The following is a 19,166-nucleotide window of genomic DNA, read 5'->3' on the forward strand; positions in this document are numbered from 1 at the left end:
AATACTTATATAAAATAAGATATATCCCTTTTTTTATTACTTCAATTAGTACAACCGTATGCTGAGCATATGGATGGTATTCTTGAAAGCAAGAATCTTTCGTTTCACACCTAAAATCTTATGAAAAACTACAAAATTAATTTGCCATGCATTATTTCCCTGTCACCTCAGAATATGATCTTGCGCCCAAAAGCTTTGCTTTGACAACCGTTAACGTGGCTGCCCTTTATCAACTTGCTTCAGCAGGAAGCACTGATGTCAGGCATACAGCCCCTCTATGTTATTCTAGCTCGTTGCTCCATTCATTATCCCTCCTACACGGTATTGGATTGATAACTTAAACTTCTTCCATTCTGCAATAGTCAGATTCCACAAATCTCCTGCTGCCCTACGTTGAAAATAAGCGCCATCACCTTATCCCCCTTCCGCATTTCAATTTTCCTCAATATCTGCCTTAATACTCCACTCTGGTTCACTTTCCTCCAAGTGCCTGACCATAGCCTCATCCCCACCCACTTTAGATCCCCTTCCTCTCCCGGTCACTTCTTCCTCCCTCTCCTTCCTCCTATCCACTACTACCGAGCTCGATAGCTGCAGTCGCTTAAGTGCGGCCAGTATCCAGTATTCGGGAGATAGTAGGTTCGAATCCCACTGTCGGCAGCCCTGAAAATGGTTTTCCGTGGTTTCCCATTTTCACACCAGGCAAATGCTGGTGGCTGTACCTTAATTATGGCCACGGCCGCTTCCTTCCCACTCCTAGCCCTTCCCTATCCCATCGTCGTTATAAGACCTATCTGTGTCGGTGCGACGTAAAGCATCTAGCAAAAAAAAAAAAAAAAAAAAAAAAAACCACTATCCACTACTCTACATTTTGCTGTCCTCTTGCCCCACCGCTCCTCTGTAAGACCTCCTTCTACTGATCTTCCTGCAATGACTCGAATCAACCTCACCTGGGCCAACTCCTTACGATAACCCTTACCTATTGTTGTCCTTGATGTTAAAACATTTGCCCACCTGACCTCCCTTCCCTTTTGCCTAACCAGCTCTTCTGGAGCCAATCCTGAGTTTCAGTTACGGGCACATATATGCGGCAAGGAAACCAGGAGATGCAGAAGCAGAATAAGAAGGTATACTTACTCTATACACTAAGTGATTGAGGCCTGAACATTACCGACAATAATTTTTTCAGCTTAACCTGGCTATAATTGAGGTCACTGGAGCTGCTAAGACCGGGGTTTCAGGGCCGGATGCCGCGTAATTTTTGAGATGAAAATCTCAACTCAGTATCGACGGGGATTCGATCCTCAGCTTTCCAGGTGGGAAATCAGCACCTATGCCACTGAGGTATGCACACTCCCAATAATAATAATAATAATAATAATAATAATAATAATAATAATAATAATAATAATAATAATAATAATAATAATAATAATAATAATAATACGATGCAATTTCCGTTATACGAAGAATTGGATCGTAAAGTCCAGTCAGTTGATTCCTCCTTCTATGGCTCTCCACATACGTTACAACTTAAGGACCCGCTGTCGTATTTCTTTTCTCCCTTGAAGAAACTGAGGTAAAAATTGTGAATTCCCGTCCGTTTATACCCGGAGATTTTTCTTTCCGGGGGATCCTGAAACGCGTCCCTCCGCGTGTCATATAGCTCGATCTACATTGCCTCCGACATGCTATTAATTTCTAAGAAGAAAAGAGATAGCAGGGAAGAGTGGGAAGTGATACAAGGAGTATCTGCCACGTAGGCAGAGATTCCTTTTCTGTTATATATCCCTTTCAGGTCTGACACAACGGTTCGTTACACACAGTGCTCTTTTCAATAAATGTCGAATAGTTGTCAGTGGTAATAAATCATCATCATCTGTTTACCCTCCAGGTTCGGTTTTCCCTCGGACTTAGCGAGGGATCCCACCTCTACCGCCTCAAGGGCAGTGTCCTGGAGCTTCAGACTCTTGGTCGGGGGATACAACTGGGGAGTATGACCAGTACCTCGCCCAGGTAGCCTCCCCTGCTATGCTGAACAGGGGCCTTGTGGAGGGATGGGAAGATTGGAAGGGATAGGCAAGGAAAAGGGAAGGAAGCGGCCGTGGCCATAAGTTAGGTACCATCCCGGCATTCGCCTGGAGGAGAAGTGGGAAACCACGGAAAACCACTTCGAGGATGGCTGAGGTGGGAATCGAACCCACCTCTGCTCATTTGACCTCCCGAGGCTGAGTGGACCCCGTTCCAGCCCTCGTACCACTTTTCAAATTTCGTGGCAGAGCCGGGAATCGAACCCGGACCTTCGGGGGTGGCAGCTAATCACGCTAACCACTACACCACAGAGGCGGACGGTAATAAATCATTTTGTAAATTCAGCGTGCGCTACGGAATGATAGAAATCCAATTTGTTCTTCAAGCGCTTGTTTTAAGTGATTAAACTAATTAAAATATCGGGTTTTGTTTCGAAGTGGCAGGTATGTTGTTAAATAAGGCGCGTATTAGCCAGTTGTACAGCTTAACCGTTAATTGTGTTACATACCGAACGTATTTTCTTCGTTGAGAATTGTGATTTCTATCATTTTACGGTGTGTTCACAACCTCTAACATATTGTCGGTAATGTTCGAGTTTCAATAATATACTTTTGCCAAACTTATAGATCTCAATTGGAAAGCGTACTAAATTAAGGCTAAGATTTCTCAGTTTCAGCATTCTAGCCTACATATTTCGTATATTTAATATTTTTAATTTTTTTAAACTTTTATTTTTAGATGATACTTTCAGAAGGAAGTTACACCGAGATCGATAGCTGCAGTCGCTTAAGTGCGGCCAGTATCCATTAACCGGGAAATCGTGGGTTCGAGCCCCACTGTCGGCAGCCCTGAAGATGGTTTTCCGTGGTTTCCCATTTTCACACCAGGCAAATGCTGGAGCTCTACCTTAATTAAGGCCACGGCCGCTTCCTTCCCATTCCTAGCCCCTTCCTACCTCATCGTCGCCATAAGACCTATCTGTGTCGGTGCGACGTAAAGCAAATAGCAGAAGGAAGTTACAAAATGTAGTGTATAATTTTAATTTTGTTGATATGTTATTTGCATCTGTTGCGAATTAAAAGTGACGCCGTGAATGTTGAGCTTTTCTTTACACTGTAGTCTGCAAAAGAAGCATTCTAAGTCTTGAGAGTTGTTTCGTTTAGGTTATCCGTAACATTATCTGAATCTTGGTATATCAGTGTTGTTACGGAGATTCTTGTGTATCACATCATTACTCGACAACAGCTATATCCAGTACTTAGTCCTCATGTGTTAATTAACAGTAGGCTGCCTCTATTTTGTAACATATTTCCTGATAATTATTGGTGTATAAAAGATCTTCTTCAGGGGCGAGTGGCGGTGAGTTGTCATGGGTTCAGATTCCACGATCGGCAACCCTGCAGATCATTTCCATGGTTTCCCCATTTTCTCATTAATTAACCTTAATCTTCCTAATCCTAGCCCTTTCCCTTCAATGTGTTAGTGTGATATTAAACTACGGTATTAGCAAGAAAGGGAGAAAGATCTTCAGGACTAAATTCTGGCTCTAGAAACTGTAAAATGCAGTTACTTGAAAGCAAAACCAATAATATATTAATAGAATAACCAGTGATGGCCAGAACAAGTAAACATTCACACTTTAGTAGTGTCCCCTATGTTTAAAAGTACAATTAACCATAGTTTCCTGAATAGATATGTTTTTACATAGAAATCTGTTTCCTGGCAATGATTAGGAATCGATGCAATTGGCCAGAAAAAGGAAGCTCGTATTCCATGTGTGATAAATTGTATTATTCATTGTTAATGCAGTATGTTTATTTTTACAGTAAAATATTACAATGTGACTAATAAACACTGCTCTTAGCTGAAATGAATTTAGTGAGGCACCACTCATAGAATTCATCACAGACAAATTTCGTACCACCCGGGGAACAATAAAAACTGCTAAACATTTAAACCAATTGTTTGACACGGTACTCCCTTCAAGGGGCGCTCTGGTAAGCAACCCTTGGTTGTATCATTAGTCATGATATGCACAGACAAATAATGATAGGACACTTAAATAAAGGTTGGTGGCATTGTCCAATGAAATGAGCTGAATGGCAGTGTTGTGTAAATTTTAGACTTCAGTTCAACATATTCTTCTTCTTCTTCATTTTCCATTTCCAGTCTTCTGGGTAGAGTAGTGAATCAAGGATCTCCTCAGGTTTCTATCTCTCCACCACATCCTTCCTTCCTGCAATCTATTTTCTACATTTACTCCTATCTTCTCTGTGCTCTCCTACACTGTACCCATTCACCTCTTCCTGGGCATTCCCTGATGTCTTCCTCCTATCAGTTTCTCTGCAAATACTCACCTTGGAACCCTGTTCTCTTCCATTCTCATCATGTGTCCACACCATTTGAGCTTACTGGTCTCTATGCTGTCTTGCAGTTTAGGGAATCCAATTCTCTCACTGATTTTTTTGTTTCTGATTTTATTCCTTTATATCTTCCCTGTGTTTCCTTAAGGAATTTTATCCTTGCCTCTTCGATTCTGCTTTCATCATGTTTTCTTGTTGCACATGTGCCCACTGCATATGTCATAATTGGTGCGTAATGCAGTGGGTGCAATATTTTCTTGTATTCCTGTGGGATGTCCCAGTTCTATACTATATTTTTCACACATTGATAAAACCCATTGGCTTGTTCAATTTTCTTTCCACTTTCTTAGCTTATTTTTCCATCTTCTGCAATTATTCTCCCCAAATACTTGAAGCTTTCCACAACTTCATTTTTTTTTCCATTTACTTCACTATTCCCTCTTCCTTCTCTATTACCTCTTGTCACTGCTGTAACCAAGGTTACACTGTTGCTCCCTTCTTTAACATTTTTAGATATGGCATTCTGCTGTGGAAGTTTGTATTTCTGGGAATGCACGCCTGCTTGTCTGTATCTTGTGGGAGTGATTTATGTATCAAGGTACAGCTGTCCCATTAACTGTAAGTAATGCCTTGAATTAAATATTGGTGTATTTTGGCATTGAATTAAAAAATCCTCCTGGGCGAAGACATCACCTTCTCGTGGTCATTATTTAGAACTATGTCGCGGAGTTTGTTAATATCTTGTCTACATTGCGAATCTTTGAAAATGTGTTCTTCTTAAATTTATTTCTACTGTAACTTAAAATCTAAAATTTAACCTTGCTAACAAGTTATGTGATTTCAATTTGGGTCGAGTTAAACTGTCTCACTTGTGTGAAGTTGATTAATTACCTTTATTATTATTATTATCGCAAGCAGGCTTCTTTTAAATTATTATGTAATGCATTATTAATTTCAAATTTGTGTTAAAGGTGGTTTAACTACCATACGAGTTTCTTCAAGAGTTTTAAATTATTATCTGATCCCATTCTTGTTATTAATTTTCTTTTCGCCATTTATTATTTTATACTGACATGTAATTCTTCGAGTTGTAAGATCTATTTTTTGTTTCTTATCGTGTGTGCTTCCCATTCTTGCGCAGTGTTTTGGGGTTGGTTGTTCTGTCTCCTTGTTTGGTCGTTGCTGTGGTGATGGCCGCTGGTGTGGCAGTTTTGTCTGTGGTTATACCCAGTGTTAGTTGTGTATTTAACTCAACTCCAAGTGATGCTTGCGCTCCTTCTTTTGCTTCTTCATGGAAATATTTTTCTTGTTTATTTATATTTTAATGTAACTGATATAAACTCAAACTAGTGGATTATTTTGGTAATATGCCTTGCAGAAACTCTGTAGGACATATTGTAACCAGCAGAACTTAATTAAGGCTGAGAATTTGTTAAGAGAAAGAAATTAAGAGTGTACCTCAATTTATTTTATGTTATATTTATGTTAATTTGTGTTTCCGGGAAAGCACGCCTGCATGTCTGTACTTGTGGGAGTGATTTATGTATCATATACGGCTGTCCCATTAACTGTAAGTAATGCCTTGAATTAAATATTGGCGTGTTTCAGCATCGAATTAAAAAATCCTTCTGGTCAAGACATCAGCTTCTCGGTATCATCATTTTGAACTATGTCGCGGAGCTTGTGAATATCACATGTATGTTGCGAATCTTTGAAATTGTTTTCTTCTTAAATTTATTTTTGGCATAACTCTAATCGAAAATTTAAGCTTGCTAACAAGTTATGCGAGATACATTTCAACTATTTCCATTTTGTTTCAACTATTTTCCCTTTGCATCGGCCGATCGTGTTTCAAATAGGGTTAGTCTCCTAGTTTTATACCTTTTTTGCATTTTAATTGAAGGTTACCTTAAATTTTGCTTTGTGTTAAGTTAATTTTAAACCCTAACTTTGTTCCCTGCTAATTCAATTTTAAAGCTTAACTTTTACCTATATAAAATTTTGTTGTTCAATTTTAAGAGCTGGTTTTCTTTTAATGGGTATTAGTCTGGTACGGTACAGGTATGTTTCCTGATCTACTCCTTCCATGTCTCTCTCTGGGTTTTAGGATAAGGATTTTTCCCTGTTTTTTTGGGCCTGGTTTTTTTTATTTCTGTTATTGCTATCATTCTGTGTTATTACTTGTGTCTGCTCATTTCGGTACCGTTGCAGTGCACCACTACTATTGCACACTTCTGCACACTTATTTTGATTCCATATTCCTCCATTTCCTGATTCCATACAGTAACTTGTTCTTGTACTTCTATTTCATCTTCTCCTCTTATTACTGTGTCATCTTACTATGCCTCCTTGCTTTCCATTTCTGTTGTATACTCTTGTGGATTTCATCTATGACTGTAATGAGGAGTAGAGGGGATAATCCACATCCTTGTTGAATTTTTGTTTCTACTTTGAACCAGTTTGTTTGTTCTGTCGTAGTCTTCATACTACTTATTTTTTGTTTTTGGCTTGTATAATTGGTTCTTCTCCTCTCCCTGCCTTCTTTTTTATCAATGCTTCCAAGGCCACTTTCATGGTACTCTGTCATATGCCTCATCAATATCTATAAATGTCATCACTAAATCCTGCCTAAGGTCTCATCTTTTCTTCATCATGTTATTTAGATTCATTGGATTGAAAAACTTAAAACTTGTGTTTATATTGAGTGTGGAGTACAGCACTGTATGGAAGTGAAACATGGATAATGACTGGTGCCAAGAAAAGCAGAGTTGAAGCCTTTGAAATGCCATGTTATCAGAAGTTGTTGAAGATCAGATGGGTAGACCATGTCTCAAATAAGGAGATAGTGAATTAACTATATGAGAGGAGAATGATTAGTGAGAATTGGATCTTAGGAAGGAAGAGTTGGATAGAAAAAATCTCCTGGCACTGTGAACTTGTTCAGATAGTTGTGAAACAAAGTGCAGAGGATAAAAATGGTGGGAAGATTCAAAGATACGGGTGTGGTTGATCAGAGTGATATGCAAAAGGAATAGTTACAGACCTTTCAAGGAATTTTGTTCATTTCGATCACAACCAATGATTGTTTAATTTTTGAAAAAGAAGTTATCTTGCTGTGGATCAATTCCATATAAAACTGTTACTTATATAGCTATGAATATGATAATAATGTGTCATGTAAAACTAGGGATCCTTTGACTATGATCTGAGTATCAAAATTATCTTAAATTAGATATCATATGGAAGTGATCACTGTATTGGAAGTCATGTAAAACTTGAAGTCCTGTAGGTATGAACACGATATCAACAGTCGCTTAAAATTTTGGGTTTTTTCTGTATTATCATAATATTGACAGTCATTTAAAATTACAAGCTTGTTGTTTAGTCTATTGACAAATAACCTAATTAGCAATGACAGCAATAAGGTAATATATTTTCTGACCTGTCTTTCAGTGTAAGATCTTCAGAAGTAATCAACAAACCTAGTACCTTCTAACTACTTCAGTTGCAGTGTGAAATGGACATGGAAGTGAACATCAAGGAGGAACCAGCCTGGCGTGAAGAAACAACAAATGCATCACTTGTAAGTCTGATCCAGATAACTTTATAGAGATCAGAATTTAACACTTAGTAGCTGAATAAGTTTGGCAGGGGCAAAATTTACTATGCACTTACCCAATATTAACACCAGCAGTCACCATTTGCTGCATGGGCTTCTAGGGGTGGTTTGTATCTGTTTTGTTTCTTTGTCTGGGAATACGCCAAAGTGTGCTAAACAAAGCTGCCAACTTTTAGGAACTATTAACGACACTGTTGGTGTACACATATGGGTCCAGCTAGTGACATAGCATTGTTCATGGGAGAACGGAGAAGGTTCTGATGGCATTAGTCCCCAGATTAGGGCTGCTGAGTGGACAATTGGCCTCTAGCACCTGCTAGGGAGACAGCAGTGCATTCTATGTTTTGTAGTGGCAAAAAGCTGAATAAATGTTGTGGGTTTGATAGTGAAGTGCCTTGATTAGGTACAGTGTGTGACAAAATTATGAAGGCAGTGGCTCAGTATCAAAGTTTCAGGGCATTTCATGTGTTAAGTACCCATTGACTGACTGTCTGTTGTTAATTGATTACCTCTGTTGGTTATTAAAATGGATTTTGGGAGGGTGCGTGGTTATTAATTTATCCTGCATGGTTTGGTAATTGAATGTTTGTATGATTGACATCATTTCCTATCTTATGTCAGCCTATCGCAGTGCTAGTAGATTGAATTAGGTTATGGCCAGTAGGTCCTTGGTTCTCATGGTGAATATATTTTTCCTCGAAAATAAATTCCAGGTAATATTAGCATCATTTAATTTTTTTTGTTGGTAATGTTAGTAATGGTGAAGTATAGTGGGAAGGTAGGGATGAAATGGCTTCATAGAGTAGTAAGATTAGCATGGAGTGTTGTAAGGTACCTTCGGATAGGACAAAAGCAGTAATTGCACCTATCTATATAAAAAGGAACAGGAAAGATTGCAACAACTATCGAGGTATCTCATTGATTAGTATACCAGGCAAAGTATTCACTGGCATCTTGGGAGGGAGACTGCGATCAGTAGTTGAGAGGAAGTTGGATGAAAACCAATGTGGTTTCAGACTACAGAGCGGCTGTGAGGATCAGATTTTCAGTGTGCACCAGGCAATTGAAAAATGCTACGAGAGGAATAGGCAGTTCTGTGTATGTTTCGTAGATCCAGAGAAAGCATATGACAGGGTACAGAGGGAAAAGGTGTTTGCTATATGGGGGACTGTGAAATTATAGATTATTAAAATCAATCAGTCATTTATGCTGATAATTGGGCTTGGGGGTTGAAGTTGCTCACGTCCGTAGGTTTAACCTCACATTGCCCTACACGTGACCCCCGGGTGGTGCTAAGCGAGCAACAGAGACTAGATGCCGCCGTACTGTCCTCAGCGACCTCACGGCAATGACAATCAAAGATTTAGCCCTTTCCAGGGTGCAGCATCCTACACATGGACACTAGGCCCTCAGTTAACCAACTGTCAACTAAACATTGAGGGTATAAGTAGAGCCAAAAGTGAATACTTATCCAAGATACTTCTGGATCATTCTGTTGATATTCTGGTGCTACAGGAAACTCATTGTGAAGATGAACATCAATTGATTACCAGAGGGAAAATACCTGGGTACGAACTAACTACCGGACTTCACCACCCTAAATACGGCATCACCATCTATATGAAGAACAATATTGACAACTATGAAGTTCTGCCACCAGACTCCATGCATAATATCTTGACCACATCTGTCAAGGTACAAAATATTACTATCACAAACGTTTACAAACCACCAATGGTTAACTGGCCAGACCCTATCGCACTAAAACCCACCGAAAATTGTGTTATCCTAGGTGACTTTAACATCCATCATACATTATGGGGCTATAAGGATAGCGATGAGCATGGCGATAGGCTATTGCAATGGATAGACATTAATAACCTGACACTGGTGTATGATGCCATGGACAAAGGTACATTCCATTCAGCACGATGGGATCATGATTATTCTCCAGACTTTGTTTTATGTCACATGGACTAATGACCCAATCTTCACAAACACAAAGGCAAGTACTGACCGATTTCCCACGAAGCCAACACAGGCCCATAATCTATAAAATTGGCCTGCAAATCCCAATAATTAGATCAATACCTAAAGCTTGGTGGAATTTTCAGAAAGCTGATTGGAAACTGTACTCCTCGTACACTGATGCTAACATACGATGGGTAAACCATCTCCTGAGAACTACGTCCGTTTCGTGGGACTAATCAAAGCTGCTGCTAAGCGAAGTATTCCAAGAGGATTCCGTAAAGATTACATACCTGGGTGGAGTGAGGAAACTAGCCATATATACAAAGAGTACGAACAAGACAACAGTCATGAGAAAGCTACCGAACTGCTGGCATCCTTGGACAGTGGCAGGAAAGAAAAGTGGAACAAAACTGTTGAAGGGCTCAGCTTTACTCACTCAAGCCGGAAAGCTTGGTCTCTTATCCGAAAATTGGACTCTTCAAACAAACCAGCAAGAAAACGATCATTTATAAACTTAGAGAACATTGCCAACTACATTGTCTCCTCATGCAGGCCCATGAAAGATAAGAAATACAGCAGAAAAATTCGATCTGAGCTCAATCGGTTAAGACAAGAAGTTGAACCTCATACCATCTACTCTCGACCATTTTCTCTAGAGGAAGTACAACATGGCCTGAAGTCCCTCCAGAATGCTAAAGCAGCTGGATTTGACGGTGTATATCCAGAGCCACTGATGAACTGTGGCCCCGCAACTGTACGTTGGCTGGCATCCTTCTTTAGCAGTATACTGCACACTGGACTTGTATCCCCAGTATTTAAGAGAACCAAAATCATCTCGATACTGAAGCCAGGAAAGGACCCTTCTCTACCCCACAGCTACAGGCCAATTTTGCTATTGTGTGTTACATATAAACTACTGGAAAGGCTAATTCTGAACAGGATAGCTCCTGCAATTGAACACCTGATCCCAATAGAGCAAGCTGGGATCCGCCCCAAGCGAGACTGTAGTGACCAAGTCCTTGCCTTAACATCATATCTGGAGATTGGTTTTGAGAAGAAATTTAAAAATGTTTCTGTCTTCCTTGATCTGTCAGCGGCCTATGATACTGTCTGGAGAGAGGGTCTCCTCCTGAAGCTCATCAAGATTATACCTTGTCGTAAGATGATTACACTTGTTGATAATGTATTGAGTAATCGATTATTCCAGGTATTCTCTGAAAATTCCAGGAGTAGATTTCACAGATTGAATAACGGCTTACTGCAGGGTTCAGTCTTAGCCCCTATACTGTTCAATTTGTACATCCATGATATCCCAGAAACTAGAGCTCCGAAATTCATTTATGCCAACGATATAAACCTAACAGTACAGAGACCTACTTTCAAGGAGGCTGAGGATATACCGTCTGAAGATCTACGGGTGATCAGCGTGGAAGACAGCTTTGGACCTCTCATGTCTTCGGTTCAATCCCAGGAATACTTGGAGAGAAGAGTGGAGGATGTCATCACCCAGTAGCTTATGTGATCTCTCCGACCCCAGCATGAAATTGGCTGGCTTTAATCTGCCCCGTGCTGTTTGGTCAACCCTGAACAGGATCCGATGTGTCTGTAGGACTGACACAGCCTTACATCGGTGGGGATGGGTAGATTTTCCCTGCTGTGACTGTGGTGTTCAAGTGCAGTCTATCAAGCACATAGTTCAAGAGTGCCCCCTACGTGCATTTCCTGGCTCTGTGGAGGAATTTTTTGAAGTAACACCAGAAGTGATTATATGGATAAAAAATTTGGACATTAAAATATAAAAGTGAAGTCCTGATGCTGTCACCAACATGTATATTTGTTTATTTTTTATTATGTTTGTATATTTTGATTGTCATGTACACATCATACGCTAATAATAATAATAATTGGGCTTCAGTGAGAATTGATGCTAGAATGAGTTCTTGGTTCTGGGTACTCACTGGGGTTAGACAAGGCTGTAATCTTTCACCTTTGCTGTTCATAGTTTACATGGATCATCTGCTGAAAGGTATAAAATGGCAGGGAGGAATTCAGTTAGGTGGAAATGTAGTAAGCAGACTGGCCTATGCCGACGACTTGGTCTTAATGGCAAATTGTGCCGAAAGCCTGCAGTCTAATATCTTGGAACTTGAAAATAGGTGCAATGGGTATGGTATGAAAATTAGCCTTTTGAATACTAAATTGATGTCAGTAGGTAAGAAATTCAACTGAATTGAATGTCTGATTAGTGATACAAAGCCAGAACAGGTCAATAATTTCAAGTATTTAGGTTGTGTGTTCTCCCAGAATGGTAATATAGTAAGTAAGATTGAATTGAGGTGTAGTAAGGCTATTGCAGTGAGCTCACAGTTGCGATGAACAGTATTCTGTAAGAAGGAAGTCAGCTCTGAGACAAAAATATCGTTACATCGGTCTGTTTTGACCAAATTTGGTTTATGGGAGCGAAAGCTGGGTGAACTAAGGATATCTTATTCATAAGTTAGAAGTACCAGACATGAATGTAGTGAGAATGATTGCTGGTACAAGCAGGTGGGAACGATGTAAGGAGGGTACTTGGAATGAGGAGATAAAGGCTAATTTAGGAATGAACCCGATGATGACTCTGTACGCATAAACCGGCTTCGGTGGTGCAGTCATGTGAGGCGAATGGAGGAGGATAGGTTACGTAGGATAATAATGGACTCTGTCATGGAGAGTAAGAGAAGTAGAGGGAGACCATGACGACAATTGTTAGACTCAGTTTCTAACAATTTAAAGATAAGAAGTATAGGACTAAATGAGACCACAGGACTAGTTGCAAATAGAGGATTTTGGCGACGTTGAGTAAATTCACAGAGGCTTGCAGACTGAATGCTTTAATGGTAATGTATGTAGTAATGTTGGGTGAGCATGTAGTAAAATTCTGCCTTGGTAGTTTATTGTGAGTATAGCTCGCCTAATACAAACACCCTGATGAAGACATGAATGCAGTGCAATATTTAGGAGAAGGAGCAAGATATTTTCATCATCTTTCCTTGCTCTGTTTGTTGCTACTGTATACACAGTCCATTGCAATTTTCTGAGTGTGAGGGTTTCAGTTCAGTGACTTCTTTTGATAGCTCAGATGGTAAACTGGTGACATGCTAATTTCATGTCGGCGAGTGTGATTCGGGTTTGGTCTAGAGGTATTTGAAGAAGCTGATTTATCCCAGCACATATCTGTAGTGATAGCAGCATGAAAGTGAATTTCTGCACATCATTATGGCACCTGAGATTCATTGAAAAACTTGAAAGTTGGAAGATGGATGTTCTATGAATAACTGTGACTTGACAGTAATAATCTATTGCAGATACTGTGAACTGCTAATTTATAGGTTTGCTTAAAGCTAAAATACTTCAATAAATGCGTACTATTCTCAGAATTAATGTGTGCTTGTTTAGTTCTAAGTTACAGGTGCTATAGAGGAGAATGGTTTCTGAACATATCCGAGATGTAAGCCTACTGCTTTTCAAAATCTCTACCTTTGATATTTTTTTTAAATGTTCTGTGTCAAACTTGAACCTGACATATGAGTTCACTCCTGATCAGAAACTCTAAATTTGATATTTCTTATAATGTCACTGCCTCAAACTTGTACAGATATATAAAAATTATGTTAAAGGAAAGTGTGCCGATATTGGAAACTGTTAGTAAGTGTGTTAATGTTGGTGTAGGATTAGTCTGTACATATTACTCTCAGTATCGAAATTGCTTCGGTTACTCTGATTATAAATGAGTATGGTTGGCCCATTGTACTATTTTAAACTGGAATATCCTCAAGCACTACCACACACCCGTTAGCACCATGTGTTAAAAATTATTACTCCTATCTTAATTAGTGTAGAAGAAGTTAAATCACAAACTTTCGTCAGTGTTTTTGAGACTGGATATACCTGTTTGCTAAACAGAATGTCAACACAGGTGTGATTACTCAGGGTTACCCTCATGTCCACAATCTGCTGGGAGATATATGTGTTAAGGAAAGAGCAGATTTGCCTATGGTATATGAGAGATTGAGTAACTCGAAATTCAAATGTAATATCTCCCAAAATTAGTATTTTGCTTAGACGTGGAATTCATTTAGAAAGGCAGAATAGTGATTAGCTCATTTTATTGCTCAAATACAGGTCAGTGTCTATGTTACATAGAGAACCATGTCTAAGGACTCTAGAATTCATGATTTCTGAGAAAAGTTTCTTTAATACGCCCCTTTTTATTGGACTCTGACACATTCAATGACTTAAGGCACATTAAAAATTAACTTTTCTTTCCTCTTCATCATTATTCCCCTCTCTGTCTTGTGCATTTTTTAAAATCCATTCCTTAGTATGGCTACTGTTGTCCTTCTTTTGTGTTGAATGGGTTAAGTCGGTATATTCTAGACTATTATACTTTAAATCAATTTTATTAGTAAATGAAATTATATTAGAACATAAGCTTTCGACAACAGTCCCTCCCCCATTCCCTTCAGTTCCAACGAGATTTTATTAATCCAAGTGAGAAATTTGAAGGTCTCATAGTAGATCATGAAAGAGGTTCTGAAACTGTAGATGTACACTCGAACACTGCTTACTGTCCACTGATGGTGTTCTTATCTCCACAGCTCTTCGCAGAACACTACATAAGATCTTTGTAATGGTAAAACATTTTTATTTGTACAGTAGTTGCTTTGAGTTTGGACCACATCACACCTTTCCCTGGTATCTAACTGTGATGAGCCTGCTTCTTTGATGATCTTTTTTTTGTATTTACACCTGGAGGCACTGAATATGCTGTTTGAAGCAGAACTGTCTCAATGCAGTATATATCCCCTGTGAGATCAGCAAAACCGGAGTACAGAATGTGATTCAAATATTTCAAGGTGTTTTAATGTCTGTAAACAAACTTTATGCTGAGAATAAAAAAAAGATTTTGAACAGTTTTAAGACATTGAAGTGGTTCAAACAACCTCTGAAATTTCATTGATATGATTGGATATATGAAAACAGTTCATAAGATTTAGTATTCATATCTATGGCAGCTTCTTTCCACATTCTGTGCGAGATGGCCCCAATTCCATCCCTGGTAGGATATCTTCTGATATGGCTAGAAAATGTTTCTCATTTTATATTTTGCCCAGTTGAGTGACTCAGATGGTTAAGGCGCTGATCCCTGACCCTAACGTCGCATGTTCGATCCTGGCTCAGTCCGGTCGTATTTGAAGGTGCCCAAATACGTCAGCCTCGTGTCGGTAGATTTACTGGCATGTAAAAGAACTCCCGCATAACTAAATTCTGGCACCTTGGCATCTTCGAAGACAGAATAAGTAGTTAGTGAGACGTAAAACATATAACATTTTTATCATTTTATATTTGCTTCTCAGTCTCATCCTTTCTCTGACATAAGAAGTGAGCAGGGGTAGTAACATCGTTTTTAGTAGAACCTTTGTTTTTAAGAATCCTCTGCTGCTAGAAATCTTCCTTAAAAATTAGTGATTTTTGGAAGTTACTGTAATACTGGCAGGTAATGAATTATGCCCATTTGTTGATTACTATATTTGTAGATGTGTGTTATGTGCATGCCTAATGTGTCTTATTTTCCGCAGGAAAATATTGAACATGTATCAGAAGTGATAGCTCTGAAGAAAGATGTCAAGTCCGAGTTAACAGAGCCAGGGTCAACACAGGAAAACTCTCTTGAGGTAATGTACATAATTTGACCACCCATCATCAGGTAATGAAAATAGTTCGAAAATGGCTCAACAGATATCAGTACTTAACCCTTAATTTCAATGCATACAGTTGATAGTCCGATGGAAAATCTTTTTTTATGAGATTGACTGTTTACTTACCTAATTTTCACTTTTCTTTCAAGTTGTTCCATGATCTTGCATTAAGTATTGTGTAGCAGTTACCATTGGTGCAAAGGCCTCTACATTATATCATTTGGATGCTGGTGTCATTCCTAGCAATTCTTTTGACTTCGTAAATATTTTTGAACACAGAGTTGCTATAAGATAAATGTTTTGTTACTGTTACTGGATATTTTACTAGTTTCTTCCAAATTATACACCTTAGTTATCCTATTGATTACATTAATTACTAGCAAATGTACCCGTGCCTCGCTAAGGCATTCTATATTGTATATGGATATGAAAGTAAATTACTGTACATCACCGCCGTCTCAATCTCTATATACTGCCTGCTCTGTGCCGCGAGAATTGCGTTTACAGCGACATTGCAGATGGCAGCACTTACCGCACCCGGAGCACATGTTGGTTAAATGAGAGTTGGTCCGTAACACCAATGTAAAATGAAAAAATTCCTTAACATGCCACTAATTGAGAAGATAATGTACATACAGAAACTAACATTTCACATTTGAGCTTGGCTTAAGATATAGACACGTAAAATATATAAAATCTTACCAGTTACAGTAGATATATTAGGATCATCCCACTGCTGCATGGTACATACAAATTTCAGAATGTTCTTCACACGAGTAACGGAGCACCTTTTCAGTCCTTTATTTACTGTTATTTACCAGCAGTGGGCGCAAAAAAAAAAATTCCTATCACTATTTCGCTGACCTTTTGTTCATGACCAGATTTCAGGATACGTTTTATAGCACACAATGCAGTGCGTGCGTTCGTCATGTCATTAAATCCACCACCCAATCTCACTGAACTAAACAGAGCTTCTATTGCGTCTCCAGAAAATCAGCTAGTGAGAACATAAAATAACCGATTTTGTAACAGATAGGACACACATTCCACTGTAGATTTCACAGTTAGCGAGACAGCATCTGCCGTCTCATTAGTCAGACACTTCAGTGTTTCACGTTTTGATGCCAACCGAATTATTTTAACGTAATCGATGAAATCATCATTCAACCATTGTAAGTATTTTATCAGCTGGTGAATAGAAATGCACACAATCTGGATTGTTTTGCCGAAAGGCATTACAGTAATAATTTATGAACTAAAAGAGATAGATCGAAGACTCCTAAGCCTTTAACGAGGAAGTAGGCAGCAGGACTAGAGAACTTCTTTCAAAGTCGGATTACAAGAAAACACAACAGTTTATTCGCGAAAGCAGGAAATTTTACACTATCTGTACCGCATACAGCTTCAACATTGAACACGCAAACCAACTTGTCACTGGTTCGGTCGTAGAGGAGCCTTACCTAATTAGCCAATTAATCGGCGATCACTGTTACACTCCTCTCTGTTGGTCTGTGAGTTTTACATTCAGCTCTAAGTCTTCCCTTCACTAATTGAGAAATTCCGACAGAACATCTTCCATTTAGGCTACCTGTCCGGAGTACGTTGTGACGGAGCTGACACTAGACCAGGAGTCCTGCCATATAGGCCCTACGTAACCGTTTGGGATAATATTCCCCACGCCACATAGTACCGAGTGATTTGTTCTGACTGCCCGGATTTTGTCTTGCGAAAATTATGGATTTGATTTTAAAAGACGGTCGTTTTTCCTTTATATTTGGCTGCTTCCTTTACTTTATTCAGGCGATCAATTTCTGGGTTGTCTTCGAATTGTCTCTGTAGTCTTTTAACGTCATTATGGTTAGTCATCAGCTGTTATCGCAGTCTCAGATTCTTGATCGGAGCCTCTAATGTCTGATTTTTTGATCACTGCTGTCATTCTTACTCGTTGGAATACTGACTTGGATTGATACATCGTTGTTCAAATTAATTTCGTACTCATCATCCAATATATTTCCTGTGGTTGAAGAGCTTGTTTCATCAATATTTCTTCCGAAGAAATATCTTGTCTCTGTCTGGTTTTTCGTGGAGCTATTTTTCTGGTTTGAAGGTAATGGGGTTAATTCGAAGACCGACTAGGCAGGCTCTCTGGCTTCAATATATTTTTATTTTTGTTTTATCTTTTATCTCCTTCTGTAAAATTCAGGCTACAAACACGAGAATAATTGGATGGAATCCATTGATTAGCCTTGGTTGATCCTTGCCTTGATATAGCGTTAAGCCAATTTTCCCAAAATTCTTTACTTGGGGGGATAACAGGAATCCTCACACCTGAAGAATGTGGATTTCCTGCTTTGATATACAGGGGGGAACACAACAATTAATCCTTTTACAACCAGAGACACACACATAAATGCTCTATGCAAACGCCCTGGAACACAATAACGTGGGTACGGAGATAAGTTGGGTGCGTTAGCTCGCGCCCCTAGCGGAGGTTCGTGACACTAAGAGCTCACGCTGAGAAGCATGTTAAACGCATAGCATAGAGCAGGCAGCATATAGGATTGAGACGGCGGTGCTGTACATGCAGTGAATAAGATTGTAAAAAATTGCATGTCCCTTAGCGTTATCCAGAAGCAGCAGGGTGACGTTCCCATACATTGTTTACATTGTAAATTACAAGTAGCGGAGTTGTGATAATAATGCCATGCTCACCTGCCTACTGCCATTCACAGTCGTGTTGGTAATTTTTCATAATTATGGGAGGCCCCATTATCTACTCAGAGGTGCCAACTATTATGTGTTGTCAGTAATTATTATGGATTTCACCCCATAAGTATGGCATTACGGTCAAAGGGAAAATTATTACAAAAAAGCGACATTATCATGAAAGTCATTTTCTATGGACAAAAAGAAATAAAGAGGGAAATATGTTCGGTCCTTTCCAGCTTGTCTGATAAATCCCCCTTGTTTCATTGCTTGTGAGTTGGCAATTGTACTTATTCCATCGTAGTTAAATAAATAAATTTCATTGTTTGTCCGTATTGAACCAAGATTACAATTTTTATTATAATTTTGATCCACCTTATTCAATACATAAAAACTGTTATTTAGATGAAATTACAACATATTTTAAAATCAGAACTACTTTCGACGCCCTTTTTGTGTCATCATCAGCTGATATAGGTTCTTGGAAAAATTGGCAATTACATAAGTTTATCTACATCAAATTGAACACAATTTAAAAACATCTTAACAACATAAAACTGTGTTACAATTATACTGTTTCAAAATCCATATTTTCTACAAGTCCGAGACTTGCGAGTCTTAAACCTTAAATTGATAAAAACGTGTAGATCCGTTTGCTCGCTAATAAGATAATGTAAATTTTAAAGAACAACAACTTGAAAATAAAATAGTCTTGAAGAAACATTAGCTTAATTT

The 19,166-nt window shown here is 38.8% G+C and overlaps 1 protein-coding gene across 2 annotated transcripts in view; it reads left to right on the forward strand.

Moving 5' to 3' along the window:
* LOC137502996 (zinc finger protein 157-like) overlaps positions 1–19,166 on the forward strand; it is a 138,359-nt gene that overhangs the window by 72,726 nt on the left and 46,467 nt on the right. Inside the window, exons 1-3 of one of the 2 annotated variants that reach the window (XM_068230323.1) lie at positions 2,540–2,614; positions 7,848–7,977; positions 15,606–15,701. In XM_068230323.1, coding sequence (XP_068086424.1) covers positions 7,912–7,977; positions 15,606–15,701 — 162 coding nt within the window. In that variant the 5' untranslated portion in view covers positions 2,540–2,614; positions 7,848–7,911. Of the gene's footprint in view, positions 1–2,539; positions 2,615–7,847; positions 7,978–15,605; positions 15,702–19,166 lie in introns of those variants that run through there. The other variant, XM_068230322.1, reaches the window with a different exon arrangement.

The sequence above is a fragment of the Anabrus simplex genome, chromosome 14, assembly GCF_040414725.1.
Source record: "Anabrus simplex isolate iqAnaSimp1 chromosome 14, ASM4041472v1, whole genome shotgun sequence".
In the NCBI taxonomy this organism is placed as follows: Eukaryota; Metazoa; Arthropoda; class Insecta; order Orthoptera; family Tettigoniidae; genus Anabrus; species Anabrus simplex.